The sequence below is a fragment of the Corylus avellana genome, chromosome ca2 (genome assembly GCF_901000735.1).
Source record: "Corylus avellana chromosome ca2, CavTom2PMs-1.0".
NCBI lineage: Eukaryota > Viridiplantae > Streptophyta > Magnoliopsida > Fagales > Betulaceae > Corylus > Corylus avellana.
Genome location: NC_081542.1, coordinates 26,142,666 through 26,163,635, shown reverse-complemented (window position 1 = coordinate 26,163,635; position 20,970 = coordinate 26,142,666). Strand labels below are relative to the sequence as shown.

At 32.1% G+C, this 20,970-nt stretch overlaps 2 protein-coding genes across 2 annotated transcripts; both read right to left on the bottom strand.

The window, feature by feature from the left end:
• Positions 1-5,025: 5,025 nt before the first annotated feature.
• Positions 5,026-6,274, bottom strand: LOC132172411 (protein TIFY 5A). The gene is made up of 3 exons (XM_059583907.1): positions 6,168-6,274; positions 5,939-6,053; positions 5,026-5,440 (listed from the first exon to the last, which is right to left on the bottom strand). Exons 1-3 carry the CDS (start codon positions 6,230-6,232, stop codon positions 5,240-5,242), a joined length of 381 nt encoding a protein of 126 aa, XP_059439890.1. The 5' UTR covers positions 6,233-6,274; the 3' UTR covers positions 5,026-5,239.
• A 6,165-nt stretch (positions 6,275-12,439) lies between these two features.
• LOC132169453 (uncharacterized) lies at positions 12,440-12,865 on the bottom strand. The gene has a single exon (XM_059580486.1). The coding sequence runs from the start codon at positions 12,863-12,865 to the stop codon at positions 12,440-12,442; it is 426 nt and encodes a 141-aa protein (XP_059436469.1).
• Positions 12,866-20,970: the final 8,105 nt, after the last annotated feature.

Genomic DNA, 20,970 nt, shown 5'->3' with positions numbered 1-20,970 from the left:
TTTCTCAAAAATCTAAAACAAATCTCTCATTTATGTATATTTGAGAATGTGTAATTAATTATAAAAAGACATGATATTCTTCAATTTCTTGTTTATCTTTCATCTATGTATTTTTCAAATTTATCATTGAATGATCTGTATGACTCACATGATTTAATGGTGGATTTAAAAAAGAGATAGATGGGAAATGGAGAAGAGTAATGATAGACATCATCCTTGCGTCTCTCTTATATCTACCTAAAATTGATCTGACTTTTAAAATTACTATTGAATTTGTGACAAATCATTATTAACTTTTGATTTAATAGTAGTTTTAAAAGCCACGTTAATTTTGACCGAGCACAAAGAAAACACAAAAATATCATCTATTTCTATTCGAGTAAGAAATAACATTTTTCCATTACAAAAAGACCTTTGAAGGAGTGTTGGATTTGACAAGGACAAGGGAATGTTCATTGCAACATGAAAGTTTCTCAGCTGTACACCAGCCATAATATTGGACCAAAATGTCTTTTTGAATTGAGAAAAAGCCATAAATTAATAGTGTGAAGGTGGATGGGATTGGGGAAAAAGATAGCATATCCAATCAACTTTGCCGACTCACACTAACTCATGTCAAACCCACATCATTACACATTTACCATTGAGATTAAGGCCCAATTAAGCATTTTAAACGTTTATTAATTTATTCAATTTATGATCACTAGGCACTTCATGCTTCATATTTCAACCACAAAAAATGCTTTTACTATAAGAAATTATCTCCAAAACATTATAAGTTGTTTTTTTTCCTTTGGTTTTTAACAAATAATAGATTCATAGAAATATCATTAAGACTGCTAATTAAGTTGATATTTTACATGAAAGTATGATGGGAAATGAGACTTTTTTTTTAAAAAAAAAGGTTATATTTATTGTAATTTCCGTATATTTATTGTACATCTCAATCCGAACAGTAAATTGGAAATCCACCATTTAATTTGTAAGGCCGTCAATGATGGGTTTGGAAAATGGATAGATAGGAGATGTATTGCGGAATGATGTCTAACATGTCTCTTTAATCTTTCTCCATCCTTTATGTAATACTATTTCCCGGTTCCAATGCCATAATTGCGTTGATTAATTTGAACACGCAGCAGACAAAATGAGCTATTGGTTGGACCTATTAACAAGAATATTAAGCTCAACATAAACGATTTCCATATGGTATAATAACGCATGAATTTCTTCTATGAATACAAGTTTTCTTTGACCAAAAAGGTTGTTGTTCAGCTGCTTTTGCCACAAATATTCTTAATACTCATGCTATATATACATATATAGTGCGGTCCTTTCGACATCAACTTTTCTAAGCCATAAAGAATTTGACAATTCTTCCCTTAGAGCTGACAATTCTATCAATTTGATACATCTCCATCATCTCTAATGACTCAATTTCCACCAAAATAATTTCCAAGGCTGCCTATAGCTACCTTCCAATATAGATCACCCAGTCAAAATTCAATTGCTACTTGTAATAGTTTTCATGCAAACTTAGAATCATTGATATAATACTATGTTAAATCATCAGTTATTTTAAACGTTTAATTGATAATTAAGTGTTGAGTAGTGGGCCGACCTTGGAGCTAGCCAACCAACCAAGCCCATCACATATATACATAATCCGCACGAGTCATTCAAGTCCACTATTAGTAGAGTTCTTGATAACATGGCATTACCGAGAATTCTACTACGCATTGTCACGATCTCCAAAACAATCTCGAAGCACATTACTGAAAATTGTCAAGATTGGTCAAGGCCACCATTGCAAATTTAAATCTAGTCCCTGAAATTCTCAGGTAGCACTCAGGCTCAAGAATTTAGGGACGATGACTGGCAACTACGATCGACGTTAACCGTCACATGCACCTATATAAGGGAGCATTCTTTTAGGTAAAATGGGTCGACTCTTTGTGTATTGAGTTGTTATTATTCTTTAGAAAGCCTATTAAGTTTGGCATAAGAGCTATCCCCGTTGCCACTTCCTGGTAAGCACTTTTTTCTAATTCTTATTTAGTTTGTATGTCACCATCTCTCCGGTTTGCGTGATTCACTCATTTCAAAAATTGTTCTAACAATAAAAAAAAATAAATAAAGATAAATTTAATTATTTAATTAATATTTTAACATTTGTTATTGCTTGCGGACATACTTTTTGAATCTAATAAATATCGACATGAGACAAAGTTCTTTTTGTTTTTCCTCTCCAAATGATGGAAGAACCCTTTAATTTTTCAACCCCTTCATTTGGATTGGACCCCTTGTTCCCTAGTCTTGCCCATTGTCTCTTATAATAGTTGATCCTATACCTCTAAATAAAGGTAAGAGATGTAGCTCGGAGGCAAGATGACTTTGGTTTTGATTGGTTTGAAATTCTGGAGGATGAGTTTGACTTGGTGGAACAATTGTAACTTGGGTGTTTGTATGTGTCTTTGTCTAAATTATCAAAACCTAATACTAATGGACAATTTTATCTTTTTAAAACCAACTTTTCTTAATTCTGTTTACAAAATTGCTATGCGTGTTCCTTAAGCATGTGAAAAAATACACGTTTTTTTAATAGCATTGAAAGAGTTGGAGAAAATTTTACATACTGTTAAAAAAAAAATTATATTTTTAACGTGTTAAAGGACACATATTGCAAATTTTTATTTATTTTTTAAATTAACAAAAAAAAAAAAAAAAAAAAGGAGAAAACTTTACTTATCCTCCATGAACTTATGCACCTTTTGCAAACACCCTTTCAATGTTCCAAGTTTTTCACTTTGGTATATCGAACTTTCGTTTCGTTTCAAATACCCCCTACCATTAAATATTGCAGTTAAATTAAACGAAAAAAAATGAGTAAAAGACCTTTATACACCTTAAATTTTTTAAAATTCCAAATTTACCATGATTTTTTTTAAAAAAAAAAATTATTTTTTAATTAAAAAAATAATGATATTTTAGTAATTTCACACCTCTGCGTTAGGATTTAACTAAAAATCCTAACGGAAGGGAGAAAGTTGAAGAAAATTAAAGTTCGATACATCAAAGTGAGAGATTTTGAATATTGGAGGAGTGTTTATAAATGCGCGTAAGTTTATGGGAGTAAGTGAAGTTTCCAAAAAAAAAAAAAAACAAAGAGAGAGAGAGAGAAGAGCTCATTGGCCCCCTCAATCAGCATGCAATTTAAAAAATGATCATTACAACTATGATAAATGGGTATCTAGGAGGGATCTCAATTCAATTACTTCAATCTATATAAAAGAGTGGCTGGTGGTCACAAATAGTTGCTACAAAAGGAGGCAGCTGACCTAAATGTGTGACTATTAAGTGCCCTTTCGGCACTTTTTTTTTTTAGAAAAATCCATAAGTTCTTTGGTAAATTAAAAAAAAAAAAAAAAAGTTACTTTTGGAAATTTGGTATCTAGGTTTGAAAATCGATTTTCACAAAATGTTAAACAGGACTAGTAATACTAGAAACTTAGATGCTAAGTTTCATTGACGATTTACTTACTGATTAAGTTGTGGACTTACTTTTTTCACATGTAAAATATTCATTTATTTTGATATTTGTTAATACAGGTGTTGAAGTATATTATTAGAGCAACTTGCATGTTGTCTTTTGTTTGGGCAATGAGAGTAATTAATACGATTCTCTTTTTTTTTTTTTTTTTTTTAAAAAAAAAAATGTATTACTTGAGTATAATGAATAATTATATGGGTAAGAGTGTGAGAAAGAAAAAGAAAAAAAAGAAAAAGAAAAAAAGGAAGAGATAAACATGATTATCTAAATCATCTAATTCATTCATTCTTCTTCTTCTTATTCTTTTATATATATATATTCTTCTTCTTCATTCATTTTATAAAAAGAGAGCATGTTGCTATAACAAAATATTATCATAGATACAATGAAGAATTTCTTTCATCAAAACCTGATCTATGCTTTGTTTAACAACCTTTTTTGCTAGATCCCACATCACAAATCATACAAGCCAAGGGAAGATGATGAAATTAGACTCAATCATATCTAACTGCATGAGGAAGAAGTTTATATCTAACTATTTGAATGTCACCATCTCAATCAGTTTCCAGATCCTCAGCATATTCGGAGAAGTCACACCCCTATCCACTGCCCGATCCATCATAACTTTCCCAACTAGAAATGATTTTCTCCCTTTTTCATCTCCGCTACAAAGTGTATTCTCAATCGCAATCTCCTTCGCTTCCCCTACAATCAATGACAGATTCTTCTACATGTCTAATAATTCCTCCGCCATCGGCCAGTTATTTGCTCACAAAAAAAGAATCAAAGAGAAAAACAAAAGATAGATTGGAAATCTAAAACTGTTATTCTGAGGGTTTCGTGTAAATAAAACATTAAAAACCGATTAAAGGTAATCGAAACCTAAGAAAGCAAAAAAAACTTTACCCCGTAGATAGTTGCAAAAAAACAAATATAAAGAGAAGACAAAAAGTAACCACTACAATAACACGAGCGCCACTAGTTTGATCTATCGGTCGCAATTTAGTTGCATAATATAGACATATATATAATCTACGATCGGATTTTGCTTGCAAATTATTAGGGTAAAGTCTACTTAACCCCTCAAACTACCACCCCAATAACAATTTACCTCCAAACTATTAATTGCAACAATTTACCCTCAAAACTACCAAAACAATGACGAAATTACCCTTACTAAAATAAAATACTAAAATACTAAAATTTAATTTTTTTTTCAAAATTTTAAAGGTATTTTTGTCTGATTGAAAATTCTATACGAGTAATTTCGTTATTTTGCTAGCATTGGGGGATACATTGTCATTGTTTTAGTAGTTTGAGGGAGTAAATTGTCGTAATTGATAGTTTGGAATGTAAATTATCATTGATGTGATAATTTAAGGATGTTAAGTGGACTTTACCACTAATTGATAGGAAATTAACATGACAATTAATTATTTTTCATGTATCAAAATAACACTCCAAAAACAGAACCTTCATATTCCATTTAAAAAGCTTCAATAAACGAATAATTTACAAGTCTCAAATCTCCATAACTTTGACACAAAAAAAAAAAAAAAAAAAATGATTTGTAGGAAACTCTACAACATCATTTTTTTTCCCCTTCTCTCCAGCACATTAAACCATTGAATGTAATTAGATCCATATATATATTCTACTTGCCTATATATAGCTTAATAGCTAGCTAGCTACCTAATGATTGTATGGTGATGTTGCTTGGATCCGATGCTTCCTCTTCTGGAGAAAACTTTGTAGCGATTTCTTCATGTAAAGACCAGATGTAGGGCTGTATGCCGGAGATTTCAGCGCTGGCGAACACGGCTCCGACGACCCTGTCGGAGTCCTCAGCCTTTCCTCCATTTCTCTAGCAGCAAGAAATAGAATGGTTTTGGCCTGAAACATATATACATAAACATATTAAGCAAATAGTTTTATCTTAAACGACACATACATGTTATTTAGTAAACTAATATATAATTAGATATAATTAAAAAAATTAATTATTAATTTTAATTGACAAACCAGTCTAATTCTATGGCAGTCGTATAATATTAACGGAATTTAAGAAAAATATGCGATATTCAAATCTTGGAAGTTCGGTGAAACTTCACTAGCTTTTAACAACTTGTCGGCAGGGGGCTTGAATATTTTCCAAGAAATTCCTTGATTACAACTTAATTACTTCCTATTTGGCTGTTTACTTTCTGAAAGTGACAATTTTGTAAAAATAAAAAAATAAAAAAATAACAGTAATTCAGATTTTTTTTTTAAAAAAAATAAGTCTTCAGTTCTTGATGACCAACCAAAAGATCATGACTTGAGCAAAATAATCTCAAAATTTTCTTAATATCATGAACATATATCTCAAGGAAAAGAAAAAAGAACATATACCTGAAATTCTGTAACATCAGAAACACAAATCTTGCCATTGTAAAAGATTGTCAGCTGTTGCTGTTGCAGTTGCTCCTGGTGTTTCTGTTGTGGGCTTCCACTTGTCTCTTCCACCCTTCAAAAATCAAACCCACATACCATTAATAATCAGAAGAACAAAAAAGATTTTTCTTTCTTTCTTTCTTTCCTACCAACCGAACAAAGATTACAAAAGAGAGAGGGGGCTTACTTGGGGTGGTGGTCGGAATCGGAGTAGGGAAAAAGGCGAAGTTCCAGGTTGCAGTTCCTCCTCATGTTGGTGATACTTGGGTGTCTGTCAAAGCTCTTGCTGTTTGGTTGTCAGGAAATTAATGACAGTTTTGGAGATGGTGTTTGTTATATATATGTATATATGGAAGGCACTGATGATGGTGTGGGGCCCAGGGGGGAGTGTTTAATCAGCGTGAGCGACGACAGCGTTTTGGAAAGGAAAAGTAGTTGAAACACGTAAAGCACACAACGCACACAAGACATCGGCGGAGGAGGTTGGAGTTGGCATTTGTTGCACGTGGAACACGGTTTTTTTTATCCCGCTATAGATAAGACTTCGTGCCCCCCAAAATAGAGCCACCTTTATTTTATTGCTTATTTGATGTTTCTTTCATTTTGAACTGCTTTCTTTTTCTTCGCCTTATTCATTCACGTGCGTCAGTCGGCCTGACCCTTCTTTTTCATATATATATATAATTTTTTTTTTTTTTTTTTTGCAAATTCGGTTTTTAAAAGTGTCACGTGCTTTTAGCAGGAGATAACTAAATATTTTATTGGAGAAACTTCACAAAGACTTTTGAATTTATTTTATTTTTAAATGTGTCTACACAAGAGGAAGGAGTGGAGATTCGAACTAGTGACCTCCGCTTGGACCGCTTCATAAGCCGTGATTCCCAGCCGATTGAGCTACTCTTTAGGGATAAGACTCTTGAATTTTGATGTGTTTTAACTTTTAAGAAAATTTCAAAAATTCTAAATTTTACCCATAAGACTTTTAATTTGATGCAATCTCTATTATCGGGTGTTAAAACAAACAGTAAAAATGATGAAATGACCTTTTTATATCTCTGAAACTTCTATAAAATTCTAAATTTACTCTTAATTTTAAATTAAAATAATTAAAAACAAAAAAACAAAATTTTAAGGGTATTTTGACATTTTTCATAGATTTCGTTAGGAATTAACACCAAAAACTGATGGAATGGGTAAATTGAATCAAACTAATAGTAAGAGAGTTGAAATATAGAGTTTTTGAGTTTTAGGGAGTCATCTCAGTTTTTAAAAGTGTCATGTATTTTTTAGCATGAGAGAAGTAAATATTTTATTGGAAAAACTTCACAAAGACTCTTCAATTTTCATGTGTTTTAAGAAGACCCTCAAAGTTTAAAATTTTTTAATTTACCCATTGAACTTCTAATTTGATTCAATCTCCTCCTTTCAACGGTAAAAATGATGAAATTGTCTTTTTTTATCTCCGAAACTTTTATAAAATTTCAAATTTACCCTTAAAATTAAAAACAAAAAATTCAAGAGTATTTTTGATATTTTTCATAGATTCCGTTAGGAGTTAACACCAAAAATTGACATAGTGGGTAGATTGAATCAAATTACAAGTTCAATGGGTGAAATTGAGAGTTTTTTTTTTAACTTTAAAGGGTCTTCTCAAAACACATAAAAATTTAGGAGGCCTTTGTGAAGTTTTTTCAATATTTTTTTTATTAATACTAGTAAAAAGCCTGCGACGATTTTTTTTTTTTTAAATGATTTTTACATGTTTAAATAAATTTTTAGAGACTGAGTTAAAGCAATTTTCTTACTACCCAATTTGTAAAAGTAATAAAAAAAAAAAAATTGTCATTTTCATATTTAATTTATCATTTGGTGTTCCATGTAGAAAGGGAAATCTCCGTTTGGTAATGTGTCATGGGTTTTGGTACTTTTTTTTTTTTTATAAGAAAAATTGTCGGCATATTTCTGTTTTCAGTCTAAACATCCAAATTACACGCCAACAACTTGATTTTGACACTTGACAACTTCTTATTTATTTATTTTTTTCTTTTCTTTTCTTTTTATATATATATATATTGCTATTGGTTTGGCCAAATTGCACTTGACTAGAAGATTCAACCATTGGCTGACATACGAATAACGAATTTTAAACAAAAACAAATATTAAAAAGAGCCATAGTTTCTTGGTGCACAAGTTACGCATTTTCTTGTGGGCTTACATACATGGTATTTGTGCCGCTAAAATGGGGCTAAATACACTGTATCATACCACCGAGTGTGTGTGGTCCATTGGCAATAGTTTGGTGTGGAGGAGGTTCAACCACGAGGCAATATTGATTATTTTAAAACTATAGCTGCCTACTTAGACGTTACAAATTTATCTTCTTCTGGTTGGTTTGAATTGTATCAAAGCATGCTAATAAGATTATACAGATCTATTTTAACCTTTTAATTTTGTATTAGGTTTATGTCAGATTCGCGAGTCATGTCAAAAATTCATGTCATTATGTCGCGTGTCGGGTTCGGGTTGTATTAAAGCATGAATATAAGACTATATATGTCAACTTTAACCCTTTAATTTTGTGTCAGGTTTGCAGGTCGTGTCAAGAATTGTCAGTCTTATACTCACCACTTGATGGAACTAGAACTTTAATAAGACTAAGAGCATGTTTGAAATTGTGTTTGAGAAATATAGCTTTTAAATCAAAATGTATTTTTTGGCAAAAGCTAAAAGTACGTTTTAGCCATTTTTTTGAAGTAAAAAAGTCAAAGTACTTTTGAAATTTTTTACCAAACATACTACTTTTTGTTTGACACAAGTTCTTAGGTACTAAAAATACATTTTAGAAGTAACTTCACTTTAGACCTCTGAATTACTACGTGATTTGAGAATCCTCTCCAACCTTTAAAACCTCTCAATTTAGACCCCTGAACTTTTAATTGCAGTCAATTTGAACCCCTCCGTCAGATTTGACTGCTAACTTTTCTGATTTACACCTAAAAACACCAAAATATCCCTGTTTTTTTTTATAAAAAAAAAATTGGAATTAAAGGTAAATTTAGAATTTTATAAAAATTTAGGGGTATAAACGTCATTGTCTCACTTTTAACGTTTAAAATCTGACAAAATGGGTTCAAATTGATTGCCATTGAAAGTTCAGGGGTCCAAATTATAAAGTATTAAAATTTAAAGACTTTCTCAAATCATTTGATAATTCAGAGGCGTAAAATGAATTCACTCCTACTTTTTAAGCTCTCAAACTTAATCCTAAAGAGGCTTTAAAGTTAAGTTATAGTTGAACGAGCGCATGTGACCCTCAAGACACTGATTTCCTAGCTGGTACAGAAGTATTATAGTCACGTTCAGGTACGTCCCCACCAGGTGTTTGTGAAATTTCCACACCACTGCTTTGGATCTACAATTTGGATGGGTTGTCGACACTACTTTTTGACGTGGAGATGGGGATGATGGTGAGTGCCAAATTAACGTGGTGCGTAAAAAGGGATCACGTTTTTTGTGGGCTTGCGGCTCATTCACTCCAGTCTCTCTCTCTCTCTCTCTCTCTCTCTCTCTCTCTCCCTACATATATTCTGGCATTTGCTAGAGTCTTGTCTGCTACGTCGTCGTACACATGTTCTTCCACTGTGGAGACGAAAACGAAAGAGAGAGATCACTTTCTTCGTTCACTTTAGGATGCTTCTTCATCAATACTTGAATTATCAACGTGAACTTATTTGGAAGTTTGTGAGGAAATTACCAGGACTCATTTTCCTAAATGTTTTCCATGCTTATAATAATATATTAATATCAACAACTTTCATGCTTATCCTAATAAAGAGTAAATATCTTTTCTCCCATTAACTATAATTCATTGGTGGCTCGTTGGCCACCTCTGGGAGTGGCTCGTTGGCCACCCCCTCCCCTAAGGGGAACCGGCAGCCACACCCTATTTTTTTTTTTTTTTTAATTTTTTAAATTTAATTTATATATTTATATTTTTTGTTTTAATTTTTTATTTGGGGTATTTCTATTATTTAAGGAGATTTAACATCTAAAAGAGAATATTCCGTCCAATTTAATGTGGTTGATTGACGAATGAGGGTTTTGGACACAAAATTATAGTTTGATAGGGTTGGGCAGTAGGATTGTCATTTCATGGGCACCTAATATATATATATATATCCTCCACAATTAGTTGCAATTTTTGTACAATGATAGTCCCATCTTGACCATCTAATTATTATATATACAAATATCTTATATGTGGGTGATTGTTGAAACTACCAAATTCTTTGAATTTTACATGGTTTGACCGTTGTGTACGTACGGCGCGCACACGCATATTTTTATCATAAAAAGTTAAACGTGTTTATTCAAACTCATCATTAATAAGTGAAGCTCAATGTACACATTGAATTTTAACTGAAATGAGAAATAAGTTGTGGAGTTAGGGTTCGAAAGATTAATTATGATCTCTACCTCTGATACTATGCGAGTGAATTTAAATATTTAATTAATATTCAAACAAGTTTTATCATACCCAGAAGGAGGTACTCGTGCTAGGATTGCACCATCTAACTAATTGAAATTTTGGACACAATTTCCAACAATTCGACCTGGTATAAACACACTTAGGTATACGCTATATTAATGGTCGTCATGGCCGGGCTCCGCTTATTTCGCTACCGTCCGCCCTATACGGTCTTTAGACTAGAGCTCGGTATAAACTCCTAATTCCGAATATGAGCCAATATCTCTAACATTATGTTGATAGGAGATGCAAATCTCTATTGCATATATATAGTCTTTTAGGCTCATTTTAATTTTAATTTTTTTATTATTAAAAAAAAAAAAGGTCTTTTAGGCCAATTGATGGAGATTAACTTTCCAAATAGAAAGGCTGTCACTTTTTCTTTGAAATTAAGTAGTTTTTTAATTGAGTTCTGTCGCGAATAATTTCCAAAACTACCTTTTTTTGATAACTAACTCCTATAGTAGAGCAGACCATATATCTTTAAGGTTGTCAAATTTATATTTTCCCTTATATATATATATATATATATATATGTGTGTGTGTGTGTGTGTGTGTGTGTGTGAGAGAGGGTCTCTACTCTACACTATATTCTAACCAATTATTTTATCTCTAAATTCAATCATTACAAAGATGGAAATCGTGCAGCACGTTTTTTATTTTTAATTTTTAAGTATGACATAAATTAAAAGCAACTAATTTAAGCAAATTGGAAAATTTTCAAAGAGGTTGGAGTCAAATAACGCCCGAGGAATAGCTCTACATTCTCCTTATTCTTTCTATTTTAGAGAAGTGCTAGAGAGCCAAACAAATGAACTCAGAAAATTTTTTAAACTAATGTGGCAAGAGTTTTTAAATTAAAAAAAAAAAATGCAATTCTCTCTCTTTGTCTACTACTCACGGTCTGCTACGTTAGTTTGAAAATTTTTCTGGATTTATTTGTTTGGCTCCCTAGCACTTTTCTCTATTTTAATTATGTACATGCATCTCATTTGTTAATAATTAACTTAATTAATTAACCACTTGGGTTTTATATATATATATATATATTTTTTTTTTTCTAATGACTTTATATATATTCTAATTAAATGTTATCTGATTAAGACAATACGAGCCACACATTTTATGCTTTTTTTAAAGTATCCCATGGCTCAATTAATTTAAGCCCATTTCTTAATTTTTCAAAAATATTAGTCAAATAACTTCCATTATTCCTATATTCATAGCAGTAACTTTCATTGCCACTTTCTTTTTCACAAATATTCACCTTCTTAGGATGCCTTTCAGCAAAAATAAATTTACTTAAGACCTCTCTACCTATATATATATACACATCTTTCACCAATGCTTCTTCATTTTATTTTTTTTTTCAGAAAAAAAAGAAAATGTTTGTATATATATAGGTTATAAATATTGTTGCTACAACAAAATCTCAACCATTTAATTAAAGAGATTTTTTTGGTGTCATTCTTATACATCTTTTTTGTACATTTAAAAAAAAAAAAAAATCCACCATTGAATCTGGGGCCATTTAATATATGGGACGCAGATTCAGGGGTGAATTTGCATATCTGTTATATAGAGATAAAATTCTAAAGGATCTTGATCCAACACTTTGAGGAGATACGGGTGATTAATGGAATTACTCAATCAACATTTATCACTGAGATTAAATGGTGGATTTGCACATCTGTTATACGAAGATGAAAATTTGAAGGATCTTGATCCAACTCTTTGCGGGATGGGGTAATGAATAGAATCACTCAATCAACATATATCACCTCAACATTTACCCCCTTTTTTTTTCTTGTATTTTTAGAATAATAACACTGATATAACAAAATCCTAAGTATATATTTAATTTGAAAAGAATGATTGGTAACCCTAGGAATTTTAAATGATCTTAATCTCAAGATATCAACTCTCAAACTCACCCATAATCATGGCCAAATTCTTTTTGGTCGCCGCACTCGTCGTTTCCAAGCACAATGACTGCCCCGAAATGCACGCGGCGTTGATCGCCAACCGGAGAATTTATGGGGGACTCTTCGTTCGATGTATTGGCCGCAGTTGTTGCACCGCTGGCGGGGCCGGTGGGTGGGGAAGGTTCACGATTGCTCTCGTACTCGTCGGGTTGTTGGTCCGCCCGGGGCTTGCAGCATCTGTATAAACAAGCAAGAAACCAAAAGGCCCATGGGATCCCGACCAGGATCATTCCTGCAACCGGATACGAGGATGTAGAGTTTGTTTGTGGGAGAAAAATGTAGAGGCAGAGGAGGACTCCGCCGGCAACAATGCAGGCAAAGAAGAGGATTGAGACAACATATATTCTAACATCTCCTTTCCTTTCATCCATGGAAGATGAAGATGGACCTCTTTCTCTCTCTTCTTCTTCTCTCTTCCTCGTTTTCCTTGTTGGTTAGAGTTGTTTCTCCAGGGATCCATCAAAGTAGCGGACAAAACATTATAGACACACACCAATTATAACCGTTGAACGCGGGATTGATTTCTCTGTGTACGTTATGAGTAGTGAATAACCGTTTTATTTGCTGTCTCATGCATTTAAAAACCTTTGGGACAAAGGAAAGGAAATGACAAATATGGATCAGCGAAAATAACTTGTATAAGGTTTTGACACAAATTAAGACCTTTATGCTCTCCAATAAGAAGATGACATGTCAGCTTGTGACGAAAAAAACAAATGTTAGCAAAACACTAGAACTGACCCTTATATACCTCATCTACAGGAAAAAAAAAACGTCCTCCCATCGCCTCCCATTTCCATGTCAGCGCCATGGGGCTCAGCTCCTCCGGCCGCATCTTTCTTGGTGTCAACCTCAAGTTCCCCTCGAGATATCTCCAATGTCTCCCTCAATGTCGAGCCTTGTCTCCACTACCTTGCAGTCTCCTTCCGCCCCTGTAGCCAGGGACAGAACTAGAACTTTTAACTTGGGGGCAAAATTTGAAAAAAAAAATTTTGGAGGACAAAAATTAATTTTTAAAGATATATTTTATAAAAAACCTGTATATATATATATATATTTTTTTTTTTAAAAAAAAAAAATACAATTTTTGTGGACCACCTTATGCCAAGCCCCCAGCCTTAAGGTGGTTCCGCCCGGGCCTACAGACACTGCTGATAGTTTCTGGGTTCGGCTTATGAGATTGGGATTACGAAAATATAATTGTTGAAAAGCAATAACACGATTTGCTTGTTGAAAAACAATAATACGTAAATCAACTCAAGTCTATAGCGACCTTTAACTCGCTTAATCAAACAAAATGCTAATTTATTTACCGATAAAATGTAAAAATCAATATGAAAATGGAGAAAAAAGAGAATTTGGTATGGTAAGTTTTGAGTTTTGCTATTTATTTTTTTTTATTTCCTTCTTCACACATTTTGGATAGGATGTTCGAATCGCTGCACAGTGGCGGGGCCAGACATTTCATATTGGGGGTGCCGCTAAAATTTTTTTGGCGTCCTAAAAATTTTCTCTACCCTAAAAATTTGGTAATTCACACAATATATGCATCACAAAAAAATATTTATAGAAGTTCATAAATATGTGCTCATATTGATATATTAGAAATGTAACATGTCGGCACTATATCAAAAAGACATAAATACAAAAAAAAAAAAAAAAAAAAAAAGTGTCTAGAAATGCAGTTTACGGTCTCTTAGAAGTACAAAATCATCGAGTATCGAATCTAAATTGAAAAATTCATTTCGATTTAGATGTCTATGGGTTTTTCCATTTCTGGATAACTAGACTCCATAGTTACATACATATAGGTTTACTAACTTTTATTCAATTTTCTAGGCAACCAATGTGAACAGAAGATAATTAAACGAAAACAACCAAAAAAATTATAAATAGAAAAGATAAATATGTGAGAATTAATAATCAGAGAGATCAGATCAAGACCTAATTTGGCAGCTGTATCATAGAGTTCGATTGTTCCCACCCCACACCCAGTGCACCACACAACCTCAAGAAACTGATAAAATAAATCGAAAAATTCAAAATTAAAACTAGGTAAAAGAAAGAAATTAGAACAAAAATCTAACACGAAAGCAACTGAGAGTCAGAGAGAAGGAGTTACTTTGCTTGGTGATGATGATGGTGGCGTCTAGACACGATATGGGACAAAAGATCTTCAACCCCACTTTACTTGACAACCTTATTAAAGACAGCAAGGTAGAAACTGTGTTGAGAAGTAATGGTAATATTAGTAATATTGAGGGTGCCGTATATTGGGTAATGGGCAGGTAAAAAGATTTTTTCTTTTTTATTTTATTTTGCAATGGGAATAAAAATAAATAAAAAAATTCTTTGTGGGTGCCGTGGCACCACCAAAGAGTGCTGTGGCTCCGCCACTCAGTCACAAGTTATCTTTCAATTACGAGAAACTATAAGGATATATGGACAAAAGAATGTAATTGTGCTGAAGAAAACACAAAATGGATCAAACGTATAACATGAGGTTTTGTTGAAATTTAATCATACGAAAAAATAAATTATATATGAAGAAAAAAAACATAAAATTATGTACGGTATGTTTGGATTTTGGTCAGGACGTTGGCAAATGGCAAGCCATTAATATTATCCTCGACTCCCTAGCTATTTAGTTTTCAAAACAAAGACAAAAATAAATTATTAAAATTAGAAGACGGGGAAGGAGAAAGAAAAAAATTTGGAGACGTGAGGTATCGATGCTCATGCAAGAAATTAAGTACTGCATTTGTTTAAAACGGGTTGAAACGAGTCATGTTCATGTCAACTCAATACGATATATTTATTAAACAGGTCATGTAAAGGTTAAGGTGTTTTACACGATTAATTAAATGGTTCGCTTTCGTGTTAATCCATATAATCGTATATCATGACTCGATTGACACAATACAAATCCAATCAATGAACCCGAATTGCCACTTGGCCCACCCCAATAGATTAGTATAAAAAAAATGAGAAAATAACCGAAAGCATGTACACGTGTTAACGCAAGAAATGATAATATAATTTTATGCTAATATTGTATATTTAAATCCACATATATAGTGCATACCACTTCCAATATTAAAATTAATCAATAAATTAAAACAAAAAGGTGTCTCCCTTTCTCTTTCTTTTCTTCCTATTCTTTTTTCCACTTCCTATAAATATTGGTCTCAATTCCATCACACTGTCGCACCAACGGGCACAGCATGACAGTAATTAAAAGACCAATTATCCCATAAGCCCCATCATCCCTTCTGTGTTGAATTAATAAATAAATCCGTACAAATTCGGTAATTTCAAGGTTTTTTTTTTTTTTTTTTAATATTTTGATAAAATAATATTTAGAGTGGGCAAAATTAGGTAGTGGTTGGTGCATTTTTTTAGTATCATTAAATATATTTAATTAAAAAAAAAAAAAAGTGCCTGAGGGTTTACCTAATCATATTCATTGCAGCTTTTGGATTAGAACACATGGTGGCAAATCGTATCATAATCTTTTCTTTGTTGAGCAAATCGTATCATAATCTGCTCACACATTATTAGAATCTCCAAAAAGACTATGCGCAAATACTCGTAGCCAAATAAGTAAATAAAGGAGTAATTTTACTTTACATTCCTACCGTTAAAACCCCTAAAAAAACAAAATCATCCTTCAATTATCTTTTTATTAAAAAAGAAAAAATGAAAAAAATGAAAAAAAAAAAAAATTGAAAAAAAAAAGGTCGCAAGGTGGCCCAACAATGGGCCACTATATATATATATATATATATATATTAATTTGAAATTAAAGATAAATTTGAATTTTATTTTTTTAAAAAGTCAGAGATATAAACGTTATTGTTTCACTTTTAACGTTTTAAATCTGATGGAGGGGTTCAAATTAACTGCAATTGAAAGTTCATGGGTTCAAATTGAGAGGTTTTAAAATTTGGGGAGCTTCTCAAATCACGTGATAATTCAGGAGTTTAAAGTGAAACTACTCCATAAATAAATAATTGTTTTAATCTGATATAAATCCAAATAAGATTTTCCTTTCTTGAAATGTAGAGAGAGTTTTGTTTCTAACACATAATAAATCTAATAAAAAATATTGTGTCCATAAACATTTCTTTCATTTCTAAACTTGCATACATATCAATACTAGAAAATAACTTATTGCATAATACTTATCCTTTCTAAACTTGCATCATAAAACTGGAATTTCTTTATTACAAAAATTTCTTGCTTCTCTCAACTTTTCTTTTTAAATGTTCTAGCCTTTCCCCCTTGGCCTAATGTCTTACATTCACCCTTCTAAATGATAACCGAGAAGGATCCTCTCTATTTCAAATGAAATGGAGGGGATCTATTTTGTTACTTTTAGGGAGTATTTTTGTTCAAAAAAAAAATAAAATAACAAAATTGTTCCCTTAAAAATAACTAAATGGATCCCCTTCCATTTTATTTGAAATGGAGAGGATCCAAGTCCCTATATGACCTAGGGTTAACATGTCTTCTTAGGCATCTAAGTAGGTCTTGATCAACCCGTAGCTTCTCAAACGTACTCCACCATGACATTAAAGTGTAGTATGCATCAAACTAAACTTGAGTGACACATTTTTTATCGAATCATAGAAAAGTGAGAAAAAAAATTTATTTTGTAGTGATTTTTTGTTTTAATTTAAATAATAATAAAATATAATTATTTATTATTATTATTTTAAATATGATAAAATAAAAAATAAATGTAAAAAATAAGAATGTTAATAATTGAATTTGAAATCAGCAGTATGAAATTTTATTTTTATTTTTTGTTTTGGTCATTTGGCTAACAACCCTGCAGATCTTCACAGAATTATGGGTCGCATCAATGGTACAATGACAGTTCATTATTGGAGTTTTTTTTTCTTCAATCAATCGTAGACAAACAACAAAGAAGGGCATTTATTTCAAAGAAAGAAAAAAAAATAAAAAGTGCACGAGGTTTCCCTAATCATATTGCAGCTTTGGCATGATAATACATGCTGATGCTGGGAAATCGTGTCACAATCTTTTCATTGTTGAGCAAATCATATCATAATCTGCTCACACATTATTAGAAGCTCCAAAAAAGACTCTGTTCAAAGAGTCGTGTTATACGTGCATTTCTTATATATATATTTTTTTTATTAAAAAATATACAGAGAAATATTGGAGATATATATATATATATATATTCCGCTTGAGATATAGTTGAAATTACGGTATGTAGGACTAAGGAGACCATATTGTCTGTCGGTCTACTGCTATGTCTATGTAGGCAAGTACTACCTAAATCACCGGCTCTAAAGAAGGCCTTGACCTTTCACCACAACCAAAATAATAATAATAATAAAATAAAAATAAAAATAAAAATAACACCCAAGTTTTACATTGAGATTAAATCTTTTAGATTAATAGGATAAATATGGCTAATACTTTTTTAGAATCGTTATAAATAGTATCAGAATCAGTAAATCACCTAAAAATGTCATGCGTTACTAAAATACTATATAACTTAATCCTGACAAGAATGTACGTAAGAGGTTTAAAGGAGGAAGCCAGATTATAATACTCTTCGGTCCAACATTAAGATAGATCTTTTTAGAGTGATAGCGTTCAGGGGTGGACTTAAGGCCCCCAAAATTTTTAAAAATTGTCTTAAAGTATGCATATTTATAAATTTGTCCCCTCAAAATTATACTTTTTTCCTCCAAAAATAATATTTGTGTCCCTCTTTAATTTAGTTTATTTTGCTATTTGTTTATACTATTATATGTTTATGATGTCATAAAATTAAATTTAAAGCTTCTATGTTTTTATTTTGGGTTAAATACCAAATACCTCCTAGGGTTTGGTAACTTTATTTTTACCCCCTTAGAGTTTTATTTTTATCACAAGACTCCCCTGAGGTTTTGATAAAGGACCAAGTTAGTCCATCCGTTAGTTGACCGTTAGGACTGACACGTGGACCAATCAGATGTTGACATGTGGCACCTATTTAATTTAAAAATAAAAAATAAAAAGGTTTTTTTTTTTTAAAAAAAAAAAAAAAAGAAAAGAAAAGAAAAACAATTGGGGGTGGCCTTGACCATTTGGGGGTGGCCAATTGTTTTTTTTTTTTTTTTTTAAATACATTTTTTTAATTAAAAAAAAATTAAATAGGTGTCATGTGTCAACATCTGATTGATCCACGTGTCAGTCATAACGGTCAACTAATGGATGGACTAACTTGATCCTTTATCAAAATTCCAGGGGATCCTGTGATAAAAATGAAACCCCATGGGGTAAAAATAAAGTTACAAAACCCAGAAGAGTATTTGGTCTTTAACCCTTTTATTTTATATAAACACGCACATACACACACATAGATTATATGTATTGATGCGCTTTTGTATTTATTTAAGTCTGTCTTCTTAATGTATATAAAAATAAATAAATAATTTTTTTTAAAAAAAAAAATCGTTTCCCACTCCATAAATCCTAGATCTGCCCCTAAGACTGTTGATGTAGTTGACGCTTTGTCCAAGTGGTTATCTACAGGTACCCCAAGAAGTGAAGTCAATCATCATCTCTGGCTAGCTTTCTCATATTTGAGTCAAGTGTGTAGGCTTAGTAGGTAGACAGCAGAGCAGCCTCTTCATGTTCTCTTCATTTGTGTGAAAACGAGTTTTCAAACACCAAAAAACTAATTCATTTGCGCACTACTCTTTTTGGTGTGTTTTTTTTTGCTTCTTTTGTGTCCTAATTCTTATCTACCTTTTATCCCTTTTTAGCACATGCATGTTATAGCAGCTAGCACTTGGTTTTGGCCGACAACAACGACTCAAAGGAATCCTTTAATGATTGTTTTCATTTTGTTTGTGTGTTATGTAGATAATCTGAAAGGGGAATAATAACACTTTTGAAGGGATTGAATGTTTGCAATAGATGGTGTCCATTTCACTTCTTTTGTGGACTTTATTAAATCTCTATAAAGGATTTGTGTCCCCTGGAATTCTTAGGGAATTCTAGATTTTGAAACTTTAGATTCTGACCCTTCATTTTAATTCAAAGGCTACTGTTCTGTTACTTATCCTACTGATAATAAAATAATATTTAAATTTTAAAAAGAAAATATAAAAAAATAAAAATATAAAAATATATTGGGGTGATTGGCCACCCTCAGAAGCGGCCACCCCCAAGAGCCAAACCCAAAGCCACCCCCATGGCAAATATGAGGTGGCTCGGCAAAAATGGGGTGGCCGGCCACCCTAAATTAATTTACTTTTTTATTATTTTCTTTTTAAAATTTAAATATTATTTTTTTATTATTATGACACGTGGCGAAACACTAACTTTTGGATGAAATTGGATGAAATTGAAGGGCTAAGATTTGAAATTCCAGAATCTGGAATTCTCCTAAGTTCCTGGAAATTCGGATCCAAGTCTAAATTGTTATTTTTTAGGATTTGTTATCTCATCTAAGGGCGAAACTAGAAGTACTTTTAGTTTGAGGGAGCAAAACTTTACAAAAAATATATTTGGAGTGGTTATGCCGCTGCTCTTATCGTATGCTTTCCACAAAATATAACACTCTCCTCTTTATCTATAAGAAAGTCTGTTTTTTTTTAATTTTTTTTAATTTTTATTTTTTTATATATATATTTTATTTAATAAGGAAAAAGGTTAAGAGGAAACCAACAAAGGTGAGCTTCTCCAACAACAAGGTCCATATAGAAAATACAAACAAATAATTGAAAATGGGCCAAAAATTGGCCTGGTCCATGAGTTCTTAGATAAAAATCCAAGAGGGGGACTTCTGTGAGAAGCAGTTGTAGAGACAAACCAAGAGCTGGCCTGCTTGCTACTGCAATGACAACAATGGGTCTCACTCCTCATACAAGAGAAAAGGAGAAGCGAGGAAAAGGCCAGCGGTGGAGGTAGCGACCAAGGAAGGTGGCGGTGGAGGGTGGAGGACTACATATCAGGCTTGAGAACCAATGAAAAATCAAGGAGAAAGAACAAAAAAGCAAAAAGAAGAGGAAGGAAATTAAAGGAGGGAAAGAATAAGGAGAAAAGGTTCATTCCTCCTCCCTGGCTGCTCACTAAGGCTGCGGAGGAGGATTTTACATTGAAAAGGAAACTAGTTTATGAGGAAAGTGTATTCACGTGTTTGAATGTTATTGTTAGCTAACATTAAGAAAATTAATCACTCTTTGAGTCTGTTTGGGTGTGTGTTTGAGAGGCCTAAAAGTGTATTTAACATTCAAAAAGTCCGTTTGAAGAAAAAAATACATGATAGGTAAAAAAAATTGAAAGTGCTTTTAAAGGTCTAAAAAGCCAAAAAAAAAAAGGCCAAAACACACTTTTGACAAAAGTTTAAAAATGAAGCTTTTGCCAAAAAGTGCATTTTGACTTGAAAGTTCTATTTCTCAAACACAATCTCAAACAGATTCTTAGTGGTCCGTAAAACCATTCC

Bases quoted from the DNA above. Each gene is read 5' to 3' on its own strand.
- LOC132169453 (XM_059580486.1), bottom strand. From the start codon at position 12,865: ATGGATGAAAGGAAAGGAGATGTTAGAATATATGTTGTCTCAATCCTC.
- LOC132172411 (XM_059583907.1), bottom strand. From the start codon at position 6,232: ATGAGGAGGAACTGCAACCTGGAACTTCGCCTTTTTCCCTACTCCGAT. The intron at 6,054-6,167 runs GTAAGCCCCCTC...TGATTTTTGAAG, and splicing joins GATTCCGACCACCACCCCAA to GGTGGAAGAGACAAGTGGAA. The intron at 5,441-5,938 runs GTATATGTTCTT...TATATGTTTCAG, and splicing joins CTGATGTTACAGAATTTCAG to GCCAAAACCATTCTATTTCT.